The sequence below is a fragment of the Prionailurus bengalensis genome, chromosome B3 (assembly GCF_016509475.1).
Source record: "Prionailurus bengalensis isolate Pbe53 chromosome B3, Fcat_Pben_1.1_paternal_pri, whole genome shotgun sequence".
Classification (NCBI taxonomy): Eukaryota; Metazoa; Chordata; class Mammalia; order Carnivora; family Felidae; genus Prionailurus; species Prionailurus bengalensis.
The window spans coordinates 30,118,402-30,132,718 of NC_057355.1; the positions used below are offsets into that span (position 1 = coordinate 30,118,402).

The window sequence follows — 14,317 nt, forward strand, 5'->3', positions numbered from 1 at the left end:
CAGCAATATTTGCTAAACCTAGGGGAAGTTTGGTGAGAAGCAGGATTTTTAAACAGTCTTACTGTATGGTCTCCAGAGATGGCCTGAGTTGGGAGAAAACAGTAACTATACCATTGAGAGAACAAAAACCACCTTAACTAATGTGTGCCAAACTCGCCCTTCCTTGCCATATAGAAGTGAGGACATTTCTCTTTTGCCAGCTGGAGGAGACTTTGTGTTTCAGTCTGGCCTGGATCTCAGCGGCATTCTCCATGGTGGCTCTTGGCTCTCCTGGCTCAGTGGTGGGCACCACTAGGGAGTTTATCCTGAAGCACAGGGCAGGTACTGCACTCCTGTCAGGTCCAACCCTCAGACTTGCAGGGCCCTCCTCTGACTTTCTCAGTTCCTTCCTTGTCCTCTCTTCCCTTGACCCTGGGAGTGGGAGTGGTTTCCTACTAAGCTGCTTTAGAGCTTTTTTTAAAAACCGCTTTTAGCAGCTAACCAATCTTTACCACTGTTAGCAACTGTTTATATTGTTTCCTGTTTTCATATTCCCCTCACTGCACCCTGAAGGATACACCAGGTGCCAGGTGATCAAAATTAACATCACCACGTCACCACTGTGGGGCAGATGGCATTGTGTGTTCCTGATTGTTACATCCTGAGAGGACACATGACATGGGTGGTGCTCCAGCCACCTGGAATGCAAAACCTAGTCTAATCAAGAAGAAACATCTGACAAACCCCAAACGAGCAGCAGCACTTAAAAGAAGGGACTGTATTCTTCCAAAATGTCAGTGTCATAAGTGACAAAGTTATGGCAATGCTCCAGATTAAAGGAGATCAAAGAGACAGGACAAATGATACCTGGGTCCTTGACTGGATCCAGAACTGGAGGAGATATGGTGTATAGGACATTATGAGGTCAAATGAAACACGAATGGTAGGTTAAAGTATTGTATCAGTGTTTAATGTGCTGAATTAGAATATCCTTATTCTTAGGAAATACCCACCAAAGTATTAGAGCTAAGGGCCATGAGGTACTTACAGAGACAGCACATGCAAAAACACAAATGACAGATCAAACAGGGCAAAATATTAATAGATGAATCTATATGAAGGATATTTGGGCCTTCTATTCTTGTAATTTTTCTCTAAGTTTGAAATTATTTCCAAATAAAAGTAACTTTAAAAAAAGGCAATAGGATACAGCAGTGGCCCTCAGCCTTCATGCTCTGGAAGCTACCCAGGTTCTGGGATCCAGGGGTCTGTAGTTCCCAAAGTTCTTTTAGGTGATTCCAATGTGCAGGCAAGGGTGGGACAGCGACACAGCCTGAGAGCTCATCCATTAAATCCAGACATAAAAAATGGCTCTTTTGCCCTCTGAAGAATAAGCATTGGGGAACAGAGTCTCAGGTACTACAAACTCCCAGTCCACCATTAAAGGGAAGAAGCTGCGCTTTCACCAGGCAAGCAGAGAGGAACGAGTGAAGGAGACTGTGTGGAATTAGCCTCCTGGGCAAGTTAAAGTAACAGGCTAACAATTGGTACATTTTCCCCCAAAGCAACTGCCTACTCTAGAGGCTCAGTTCTGCTGTGCAGAAATTGCTGAGGACAGCCAACATCGGTCCAGATATTGCTCACCCCAGCTCCAACCTGTGACGGGACAGCCAAAGAATGGTACGTATCGAAAACCGGAAGGGAGAAGAAAAGAGACAGGGCTGGGGGGAGAAGGTAGTAGTGAAAGGTCATGAGGACAAGCAAAACATTCCTGCTTACTGTGCAACCTGTAGGGACAAGAGATGGGATGAGTCAGAGGAACACAGCAAACCTCCTGTAGTTCTCAAAAACCGTGAATGTTTTAGTTAACTTCCACTCTGTGAACAGCAGTTTGTTTTTACTCTTCTCAACGCCTCCATTTTCAGGCAGGACAGACCTGCATGATTTTCCCCAAATTGATAGATCCAAAACCGAATGTGAACTCATGCCCATAGATACGGTCCTTACTTGCTTCCTAAGCTCTGTTACTAATTCTGTTTCCTCAGTTGACTGAGCCAGAAACATGGGCCTCAACCTAGACTCCTTCCTTCCTCTCCCTTTTCTCTATCCCATATGCAATCAGTGATGGAATTCCACCATCCCTCTCCCCACCTCCACCAACGATACCCTACCCCACGCTTTTGCTCTGTCGTGAGCCATTACACCTACCTCACGCCCCTTCAATCATCCTCCCTACTGCAGTCACGGACATCCACAACAGGCACACACACAGCTGCCTCATTTTCAAGTAACATTGAACCTCTACAGGATGTCGTGGGAGACCCTAGAGGACTTGGGCTTTGCCACTTCAACTTTTCCCAGCCCTGTTATTTTAAGCTCCAGGTATAACAAGCTACTTGAAGCTCCCTGCACACTCCAACCCATCTCGCATTCCTGTGTACTTTCTCTCACAAAGCCTAGCCAAACTCTGGGCTCAGGCCTCTCCTCCAGGAAGTTGCCTCTGACCTCTCTGGGTACCTCCTTTGGGCTCCCATTTTTTTGTTACTATAATCATCGCATTGTATAGAGATTAACTGCTTCTGTATATAGTCCTATAATAGGACTCCACATTCCTCCAAGACAAGGAGAGCATCATCACCGTATGCCCAGTGTCATGCACACGGTTAGGTGTTCATATTTGTAGGACATACTAGAGTGAAAAGCATCTCTGGCTTTTTGGATCCCAAGGCCTTTAGAATTTGGCAACTGATCTAATTAAAACACACGCAAATCATGTAGACATGCACCAACATTTAAAACATTACACTGCTGCTTGGGAACTGAAGTATCCCCAAATAATTAAAAAGTACATGTTGAGGAGTGATACAGAGTTTATTGAATTAGATCCTTCTATTTACAACTGAGGTCACATCTACATACTATTTTGCTAGTCTACATGGGTACATTAATCCTAATGAGTTTAGACTTATGATGAATGGGCTCAGTCATACAAAAACACACACACACTCACACTAATTGCTTTAAAACAGTAGTGCATACATTATACTCCTCCTATAAAGCCAGCTTTGATTAAAAACTGCTAGTTTCAAAGATCAGTCTGATTTTGAAGATGAACCAAGAGACACACTGTATGATTCTAAAATCTATTTTAGCAATTTTATACAGTTGCTATCTTATTGGACTACAGTATATGTTTTTTAAAAGGACACTGATGAGGGGCACCATCTGGTGTTAACTTTAACCACAGCTGGTTTCCTCCCCCTCCCCCCAAAAACCTTTGGCCAAGAGTTCTCCATTGTGAAGACTGAAAGGGCCCCGGGACACTCCGGTAGCAGCCCCATTACTGCATGGAGGTAACAGAAGTAGGTCCAAGCCCTCCTTTAATTCTCCCACACTATGCAACCTGCAAATGGTTCTGAATTAGAACATATACTGCCATACTTAAAAACTTAGGGACATGGAGGGTCAGCTAGAATAAGGGAAAAGAAAGGCATAGGTGGGTAGGGAAGTAGGTGAGTACATGAAGAGCCAAGCTGCTTTGTCCAACACCTGTGTGCTTTAACTAAATGAACTCAGAGGCCAACGCAGTAGACCTGGCTCAATTCACCTTCCAAATCAGAACAACAAGACTAAAAAGCTCAGGCTTGCATTTTTCTACTATGCATAGGTTCCACCGGTGATGAGGAGCTCATAAGCAGGATCTCTACTCCTTCTGCACAATACGATGCATGCACACAGCATGCCCAGCAGCTGTGGGAAGAAAACAGAGAAAAAAGAAGGCTGAAGACCCTCTCATAGCAAGTGTGTAATTTCTTTGTTGGCAATGGAGCTGTTTCAAAGTTCAGTGATCTCAAATCATCAAAAAAGCAATAACAACAGTAATAGAGGCAATTTCTAATGAATATATTATCTTTTTAGGAACTGTTTAAATACCAACTTTTAGTTTCCCTGCCTAAGAACACCTAAGAACAATACACGAAGAGGAGAAATGGAAGGCTCTCCTGCCATTCCCACTCTTGATCAATAGCAGTGCTCTAAAAAAAAATAACTTTCTGCAATGATGGAAACATTCTGTATCTGATAGCAAAGGTCTAGGGAGTGGAATGACCAAGACTTTGTGAATTTAGGAAATTTACTGGTGGTCTTTTCAGACATCTGGATTTGGGGACATAAGTTTTATTAACAACCACAAAATTCACTACACGCATGAACAGCCCAAAAGCCTTATGGTGGAAACCAATCAATTGGTCTGAAGGTTTTTGTTTCTTTCATAATTATTTACTATTTTTGAAATCCAGATTTGGCTCTGTGGTATTACATACATATTACTTTTTAAAGGTCACTCTTCCTTCATGATTTTATTTTAATAAGCCCTAATCCCTCTGTGGCAGCAAGCTGGAATTGTAATAAAGTCATGCCATGTTATTTTGAATAAGCAAGAGGATTAAACTGGATTAAAGAGAAAATGATTCTAGAATTTTTGACCTGGCTTCTTACAAAATATAAATAGTAACCAAAGAGCTAAATGAGAGTAACTTAATTTGCTGTTCTAACTTTTCATAATGGTTTCAGTTATTTGATTTTAAAAGGCAGGGCTTTCTGTACATATGGGGTCAATCAATTTCAACAAAATGTACCAGATCTATAAACAGGCTCTGAATGTTTGAAGTGGAAGATTACTAATGAGATACATATACAGAGAATAACGATGTCCTCAATCTGAATCTCCATGGTATAAAGTCACACATTCCAATTTCCAGCCTCAATTAGCTCACATTCTACCCATTCAAGATATATATTTGCTGCTTAAATTCATCAGTTTCATTACATCAATATTTGCTGAGTGCAGTACTAGCACAAAACACCTTGAAGACATTTTAAAAGTGGATATTGTTGAAAATTGAGTAAATATCTATAGCCAGTCTAGACATGTTTAGTATCTAATTCCTAAAGAAATACATTTCTACTCACTGTACATCCTCAAAATAGCTATAAAATCAAACAGAATCATGTTCCCAGGCAATGTTAAATTAAGCAATAAAAACGCTAAGCTCGGAAATTACTGATTTTCTGGAAAAAAAATCTCTCTTCCCATCCCACTTCCCTCACATTCCTTTCAGTTGGTTAACTTCTAGTGAAGGAGTCAGCACTCTCAAATGGGATCTGAAATAAGTATCATTTCTGTTCCTGAGTTTTATTTCAATTAAGTCAACTTGCACTGATTTTAAAACAATTAAATAAACTTGATAAAACCCTACTCATGCTTGGGAATGAGTCTGTTTATGAACATTAAACTCTACACATTAACTTCTTATATTCCAAACCTCATCACTAAGTGCTACAGGCCCACTTCCAAAGCTCTGCTATACTGAAATTTCACTGATTAAAATTTTCCAACAATAGACTTGGAAATATTTTAGCTTTAGAGTTATTTCTTGCAATAAAAATTTGCCCTGCAATATTCAAGTCATGAGAACTAATCTGCACTTAGTCTAAATATAATACCAAGCAACTGCAAAAAATAACTGCTAAATACAGAGGCAAGTGGTAATTAAAAAAACTGACTGCCAAGATTAAAATGTTCTAGAATATACTATGTAGGGGACATTATGGGAAAATAGGTATTGTTTGTTATATAAGGTTTTGGAACTGCACACTGGAAACACCTTTTTCTGAGAAAAATGTGGAACTCTGTATCAAAAAGTCACTTATAGGGGTGCCTGAGTGGCTCAGTAGGTTAAGCATCTGACTTCAGCTCTGGTCATGATCTCCTGGTTCCATGGGTTCAAGCCCTGCATTGGGCTCTGTGCTGACAGCTCAGAGCCTGGAGCCTGCTTTATATTCTGTCTCCCTCTCTCTCCCACTTGTGTTTCTCCCACCCCCGTCTAAAATAAATAAACTTTAAAAAAAAAAAAAAAAGGAACCAAAGGTTACATGCCATACGGTTCCATTCATATATTTTGAAATGACAAAATTTTAGAAATAGAGAACAGATTAATGGTTGCCTAAGGTATGGGGGGAGGAGGCACAGGATGGAGGTGGGTGCAGTTAGTTATAAACAGGTACCAGGTAGAATCCCTATGGTGTTAGAACTGTTCAGTAAACCCACCAGGTCATAAAACTGTACAGAACTGAACATACACAGGTAGAAATGAAAAATCTGAATAAAATTGGTGGATTGTATCAGTGCCCATACCTTCGTTGTGATATACTACAGTTTTGCAAAATATTACCCCGGGGGTGGGGGGGACTGGGCAAGGCATACAAGGATTTGTCTGTATTACTTCTTAAAAATGCGCATGTATAGGGGTGCCTGGTTGGCTCAGTTGGTGGAGCATGCGACTCCTCATCTCGGGGTCATGAGTTTGAGCCCCACAATGGGGCTAGTTTACTTAAAAAAAATACATGTGAACATACAATTATAACAATTTTATAAAACAGCAAGGTAGAAAACTGTATACCATAAGCTCTTCCCAAAAAATATCCCCAAAAATATTTGCATAAAAAATATTTATGTGCTGTCTAACCACAACTACTTCTGGGAAGATATACAGAAAACTGGTATCAGTGGTTAACACTTGATGAGGGATGGGGAGAATGGGTCTCAAGAACTAAGGTAAAACTGAGAGGGAGACCTACATTTTACTAAATTTAAATAATCTGGAAAAAATTCTATCAAATGGGTAAAACTTCCAAAACTTTCAGAAAGTTAACAAGATTTCATTTCCTCTAAACCAAAACAAAACCTAGCCACTCAAGAATTAGCTTCCCAAGCCTTGGTTTAACGTGTTAAAAAAGAGTTACTTGAAATATTTAAGAGTGAATCAGAATCAGCCCACTAGATTTTACCTATGTGGGGGCCCAATGTGAAGTGTTATTCACTTATGTTTTTAACTCACATTAATGAGTAACTGACAGTCAAGAAGCAGCAGGAGGAAATAGCAGTCTCAACCTCCTTCACACTTGGCAATACAGACCAGAAAAAACCAACATGGCTTTGGGAAACAGTTCTCTCTGAAAGTTTGCTCTTGGTGATCCATCTTGAGGACATGCCAACTTTGTAAGACTCCAAAGACAGACAGTTCCCATTTTTCCCATATTTACTTTGCAGAAAGCCTTACCCTAGCAAATACTTGATATCGTCAAATCAAAACATAGATTTTTGTCTATTATTATGACCAGATCTTTTAAATATAAAATTCCTAATTGATCAATTGTTAATTTAAGAGGCTGGTGACACTCAAAGAAGTGAAAAGCTTGCTGATTAAAAAGACAACAAAATAAAGGGACACCTGACTGGCTCACTGGTTGAGTGTGTGACTCTTGATCTCAGGATTGTGGGTTGGCCCCCCACATTGGGTCCAGGGGAGATTACTTAAAAATAAAAACTTAAAAAAAAAGGCTAACAAAATAAGAAGTGCAGCAAAATCCTAAAAATCTTTCTCTGACATTAAAAAATCCTGTTTAACAATTAACTAGTATTTTTCAGGGTTTTTTTTTTTTTTAATTATTTTTTTAATGTTTATTTATTTTTGAGAGAGAGACAGAGTATGAGCAGGGGAGGGGCAGAGAGAGAGAGAGGGAGACACAGAATCTGAAGCAGACTCCAGGCTCTGAGCTGTCAGTACAGAGCCCAATGCAGGGGTCAAACCCACAAAGCATGAGATCATGACCTGAGCCAAAGTCAGACATTTAACTGACTGAGCCACCCCGGTGCCCCTGTTTTTTGTTTTTTTGTTTTTTTGTTTTTATCATTTTGGTCCCATTCAAACCTAGATCATTTAACTAGACTAGAGCAAGAGTTAGCACGTGTTTTCTGTTTTGTTTTTTTTTTTATTAAAAAAATTTTTTTTAAATGTTTATTTACTTTTGAGACAATGTGAGAGACAGAGTGCAAGCAGCAGAGGGGCAGACAGGAGACACAGAATGTGAAGCGGGCTCCAGGCTCTGAGCTGTCAGCCCAGAGCCCAACGCAGGACTCCAACTCACGAACTGTGAAATCATGACCTGAGCCGAAGTCGGACGCTCAACCGACTGAACCACTCAGGCACCCCTGGCACATGTTTTCTTAAAGGGCAATATAATAAATACTTTAGGCTTTGTAAACCAAGAGACAAAACTGGGTCTCTGTCACAACCATGTAACTCTGCCACTGTAACACAAAAGCAGTCACAGATAATGCATAAATGAGTGTGGCTAACACAAAAACAGGTAGTAGGCTAGACTGGTCCACGGGGCCTACTGATGGCCAACACATGAACTACAGGCTTTTATTGGTAAATTAGGTTCATGAAAACATTTCTTCTTAAATTCACTTTTACGCCTTAGAACTTCAACAGAATGCAGTACTTCATTCAACAGAACATGGTACTTAACAGTACCACAAAGTACTCTCAAATTCAAAGGAAACAATGCTTCCAACAGTTTTGATACAATACTACCAAAAAGTATCTTTCGATCTTTAACATTATTTTTCAAAGTTTTATTTACTTAAGTAATGTCAGGGTCATGGGGTTTACCCCAGTGGGCATGGAGCCTGCTTAAGAATCTTTCTCTCCCTCTGCCCCTTCCTCTCAAAAAAAATAAGAAAAAGAAAGTAATCCCTCACCCAACATGGGGCTCAAAATCACAACCCCAAGATCAAGAGTTGCATGCTTTTCTGACTGAGCCAGCCAGGCACTCCTAACATTATTTAGAACTATATTTCCTATGATTGCTCTTAGCTTTCTCACTTTAGAACCCGAAGGAAAGTGCTAATGATATTTCAATGTTATTACATTGTGTATTTTATTAAGCTGAAGTGTCAATTAACTGTTAGGTTGCATAACAGGATTGAGGAATTTAATCTTTTGAAAACCTTAATTCTTCACTTTCTAATTCGAGGCAGAGTACAATGGGCCAGGGTTCAAGCTTCAGTGATGGTCATTAGTCATACTATCCTTGCTCTCCCTCGTTTCATGGCCTTTAAAACAAAGCAGAGGTGCCTGGGTGGCTCAGTTGGTTAAGCGTCTGACTTCGGCTCAGGTCATGATCTCGCGGCTTGTGAGTTCAAGACCCGCATCAGGCTCTGTGCTGACAGCTCGGGCCTGGAGCCTGCTTCGGATTCTGTGTCTCCCTCTGTCTCTGCCACCCCCCCAGTCTACCGCTGCCAGCTCATACTCTGTCTCTCAAAAATAAATAAATGTTAAAAAAGAAATTAAAAACATAATGCAATTATGAAGGAAACAGGGACTGGAGACTCTCCAAGTGTCCTTTTAGCTCCAACTCTATCAGGATGAGCATAAAAGTACACTTTGGGTTGTTTTTACCTTTGCTCTGGTTTTCCAAACCCAGGGCACCAATCTACATCAGATTTTGAGTATCAAATGTTTAGGTACTCTTTATAGGTTTATAGGTACTCTTTAAAAAAAGAAAACATATTAGGGAAAATTCTTTCGTTATTTCTAATGTATGTTTTTTTCCCTTAAAACCAAAGTTTAAAAATTTTCAAACCATTAGCATTTGAATCTGTGAAAGCTCTGAATCCTTGACTTAGTTTTGCTGAACTGAACACATCAAATCTATCAGCCATTACTTAAATAAGGGTAATTTAAGTATAAAATGCATAGGAGAAGGCATACTTAAAAATTAAAAGACTAGCTAAAATATTTATTAGCCCCCAATGAAAAATATTTAATGAAGAAATATCTGCCTGGTTAATAAGCTTAACAAAATGAGGGATGAAGCTAAAGTAATGATGTGCATCAGTCTTCCTTATACATACTGTATATTTCATGACCACAAGCACCTTACAGTTTCAAAGCTTTTTTTTGCTGCATGCTAGTATGTGCTGATTTATTAACACAAATAAGATAATTAAGAATGCACAGACCAGGATTTCACTTGGGAAGAGACTTCCTTCATGTTTCATTATTTTTAGCTAAATGAATATGTTTGGACAATCAAAATATCATCCCTCCTGATTAACATATTACTGCTATGCTGAGCCACAAAGTAAATGCTTAGAAGGGCAGAGACCATAGCAAATAAAGAGCTAGGCTTTTAAATGAATCATTTCAAAGCTGTTTGAGTACCAGCAAAGTAAACAATCACCTTTAAGGCATTTCTCATTAAATACACTAGCTTTTCTTCAAATACACAGACAGCAGGCAATCTAAGCAACTTACCTTTAAACTAGCAATTACGTTGGTTTTATCTAACAATTAAAAGATAACTACACTTTCTTAAAATAGATTCTAGGCCTGAAGCATATTTCAAAAACAACCAAAAGAACACTCTGAGAACTAGATCTGACACAAAGGATTCTCAATCATTTTAATTTTTAAAAAATATTTATTTATATTTGAGAGAGAAACAGTGCATGAGCAGGGGAGGGGCAGAGAGAGATGGAGACAGAATCTGAAGCAGGCTCCAGGCTCTGAGCTGTCAGCACATGTGGGGCTCGAGCCCACGAACTGTGAGATCATGCTCTGAGCCAAAGTCAGACTGACTCAGCCACCCAGGTGCCCCAGATTCTCAATCATTTTAAACAGTTGGTTATTCTCAGTTGTAAGATTCCTCTAAGATGTTCCTCTAACAGAATCCCTAAGATACATTGTATATGAAACTAGCAAGGTAGGTAGTTGTACAGAGCAGAAAAATAGCTACCTTTATTTGTTTTCAGGTGAGGGCTAAGGATGTGGGTGGAAGGGATTTTTTGGTGAGGGAGGAGGAAGGAGTAGATAAAGTGAGAGATAATTAAACAATTACCAGCTCCTATGCATACGCCATTATTAGGTGGGAAAAAGATTGTTTTCACTGGTAGAAGTTGGGAAGACAAGTTCTCTCAGCTACCAACAATGATATGGTATACTTTTGGATGTGCCAAGTGATGTCACAGACTCCTTAATGGCTATTAGTCTGATAAAACTAAGCCCAGAAATACAGAAGAGGTTAGAACCTCATATTTACTTCGTCTTTTCTGTAAAGCAACTCAATTGCTCCTATCAGCATAAGAGTCTAGTGTTGTAGTAGGAGTTCCTGATGTACATATATGGACATATAAAACCATGAGGACAGAAAAATAAGAACCAGAAGAAGAAACAGTACAAAAAGATTGAAATGAAGCTTTCCATTTCCATAGTGAAATAAAGCAGTACAATTTTTAAAAATTCTGTGAAGTTCTATTAAAATACCTCCCAAGAATACATTAGGGCAACAGTATGTATTTTTAATTTTTTTTTTTAACGTTTTTATTTTTGAGACAGAGAGAGACAGAGCATGAATGGGGGAGGGGCAGAGAAAGAGGGAGACACAGAATCAGAAGCAGGCTCCAGGCTCTGAGCCATCAGCCCAGAGCCCGACGCGGGGCTCGAACCCACGGACCGTGAAATCATGACCTGAGCTGAAGTCGGACGCTTAACCGACTGAGCCACCCAGGTGCCCCGGGCAACAGTATGTATTTTTGAACAGGCCACTCACTAGTCAAGTCAAGAAAGTAAAGCAAAATCTCCTCAAACCTAGTCCCTGCATCCAGATCTCTGGTTTCTTGGAACCATTATGGGTCTAGGACTAGAGACAGGAAATGGAAGACATTGGAAACGGACGGCCAGTACCTCAATGACTTCCAAGTTATCTATATACACAAAGATTAAATGCACTTAATGATTAAAACCATTCATGGTTGACATCAGAGAATGAGCACATTCTGATAACAACCCCTGTGCTTACCTGAATAGCTGCAAATGCCAGTGCTGCCCAGATAACATGCATCATGATTTCTTGTAGCTTCTTCACAACTAGAGCTTCACATCCCTGAAACACACAAAGTCATCCTCAATAAAAGTCTTTTTTTAAAGTGAAAGCTGTAAGGTCACACAGAAATGGAAATAACAGAAACCCAAAGAAGGAAAGACAATGTATTTAAAAATAATTTACAGTAACATAAAACAGCATAAAGACAAACAAAAGAGTGTAGAAAAGAATTCTAGGTAAAGATAGTTCACAGAGACAACCAGGTTACCAAGCTAGATTCAAGTCTTGGTCAAGAAGCCAAACTTACCTCGGCATAGAGGTCAGAGGGGTGGGCCAGACTGCCATTACAGCTGCTGGCGGTCTCTCTGCAGCAGCTAAGAGGGACACTCTGGTTTTTGGTTTCTTTGAACCAGTCTGTATTTTCCCAGTCTGAATAGTTGTGAATTCCACAACAGTGCAGCTAGTGGGAAAGAGAACAGAAATATTAGTCCTCCCAAGACACACAGATCTGTGTTGAACTTTAAAATTCTGTGCACTGCAGAACTTTAAGCTACTCTAGACCAGTTAAGTCCAATAAAACTTTCTACAATGATAAGAATGTTCGGTGTCTGCTTGTTCAACATAGTAGCCACTAGGCACCTGAGGTTACTGAGCACTTACAACATGGCTAGAGTGACTAAAGAACTGGATGTTAAATTTTAATTAGCCACTAGTAACTTTAGAAATTCTACATGAAAAGCATATTACCCACAAGGGGTAATTTATAGCTAAGAAAAATCTTCATCTCTTACATGTTAAATATTATTTCCAATGATAATATATTTCAAATATTTTCTCCGAAATGTCTGGGATTTGCTTTAAGATAATCTAGCAAAAGATATGTGGGGTAAAAGATGAAATAAGATTAACAAAAAATTGAAAATTTTGAGGTAGGTTAATGGATATAAGGATCTACTATACCAGTCTCTTTACCTTCACACATTTCCAATTATCCATAATTTTTTTTAACAGTTTTGTCTATTATCTTTTCTGGTCTTGCTTTCTAAAGGTATATGAAGACCTCTTACCTCCTTGAAGTCCCTTGAGGATCCCATCTTTCCTGTGACACATACCTCTCTTCCATTATCACCTTTCTAATTACTTTTTTGGTAAAAAGTCACTAGGTGACAATGGAAAAAACTTTTCAAGAGTGAAGGTGAAAATATTAGACACACCATGAAGCTATCCATGGCTACAAAAATACATGTTTAATTTACACAGTAATAGCTGAGTTTAAGGTTGACCCAACAGTGACTGGCCCTCAAAATCGAATTCACCTGAAGAGAGCTCACCTGTCTCTGAACATAATCAATAGCCCGGCTAGCGGCATCAGGGTTCGTTCCATTGTAGGTCTTATACACTTTCTGAATGCTGCGGTCAACCTCATTTTCCACCTGAATCAAAACAAAGAATTCGGTCCCTTAAAAATACTGGTAAAATTAACATTTGTCAAGGCTCCAGCTAAGAAATCTAACTGACATGTATGCAGAGTTGCCAGATATCTTTGTGAATTTCTTTTAAGAAAAAAATTTTTCTCCCTGTCTCCACAGAGATTCAGGTAAAAATGCAGACATATTACATCACACACTATAAGCATTCAAAGAGAAGACTGTGTGCAAGACAGCAGATTAACAATCTATTCAAGAGAGAGAAAGCAGCTGAACCCTGAGACAGATGTCCTAAATTATAAATGAACTGCCTTTCTTTTCAAATAAGCTTTCAGTGGGTTGGATTTACTCATTTTCCTTTCCAAAAGTAGATTAAAAATAAAGACCTCCCACAAGATACTTTTGGAACAAATACCAACATACTTTCCATTTTATTTATTCAATGTTTCGATTTAGCCAAATACACAAAAGTAATCAGCAGGTGAAAAAAATCAGTCCTTACAAGTAGCATTTTATGAAAAAGGTGCAGTTTGATGTTATATGAATTAGGCGACAGGAAATAAACTCTTCATAACTTATTTCTGTCAATCACTAAATGGCAAGAAAAGTACCATTTAGTAAAATTTGTTTGTACCAGATTCTCCTTACCCTTCTAAGATGATTAGACCTACTTAGTAATTATACCAGTCATGTGATTTAACTACAAGGTGATAACCAGTAGGGGCAAACCCAATACATTTTTTTGGGGGGCACAGTTACCTGGTACCTTATGTATCAATGGTTTGAAAATTAGATTGGCATATTATGCCTTTGATTTAAAATTACAAATGATAGTAACAATACTTCTCTTTTATTTCTTAAGTTTATTTATTTTTGAGAGAGAGAGAAAGAGAGAGAATCCCAGGAGAGTCCAACACAGGACTTGAACTCCCAAACCATGAGATCATGACCTGAGCCGAAACCAAGCCAGCACCTCTATTATGTCTTTATCATAGACCTAAAGTTATACCTCAATTAATTACTTTAAGGCAGCCTGTTTAGCCTTATTTTTTTTTTTTAATTTTTTTTTTAACATTTTTTTTTAAATTTATTTTTGAGACAGAGAGAGACAGAGCATGAACGGGGCAGGGGCAGAGAGAGAGGGAGACACAGAATCGGAAGCAGGCTCCAGGCTCCGA

General features: G+C 39.1%; 1 protein-coding gene across 1 annotated transcript in view; it reads right to left on the bottom strand.

Annotated features, from left to right (window-relative positions):
• Window positions 1-2,831: 2,831 nt before the first annotated feature.
• The window catches only part of TSPAN3 (tetraspanin 3), a 29,399-nt gene continuing 17,913 nt past the window's right edge, over window positions 2,832-14,317 (bottom strand). The window contains exons 4-7 of the mRNA XM_043554942.1: window positions 13,044-13,145; window positions 12,020-12,172; window positions 11,689-11,772; window positions 2,832-3,729 (exon numbers count right to left, since the gene is read on the bottom strand). Of these exons, the coding sequence (XP_043410877.1) occupies window positions 3,637-3,729; window positions 11,689-11,772; window positions 12,020-12,172; window positions 13,044-13,145 (432 nt within the window). The 3' untranslated portion in view covers window positions 2,832-3,636. The remainder of the gene's footprint in view (window positions 3,730-11,688; window positions 11,773-12,019; window positions 12,173-13,043; window positions 13,146-14,317) is intronic.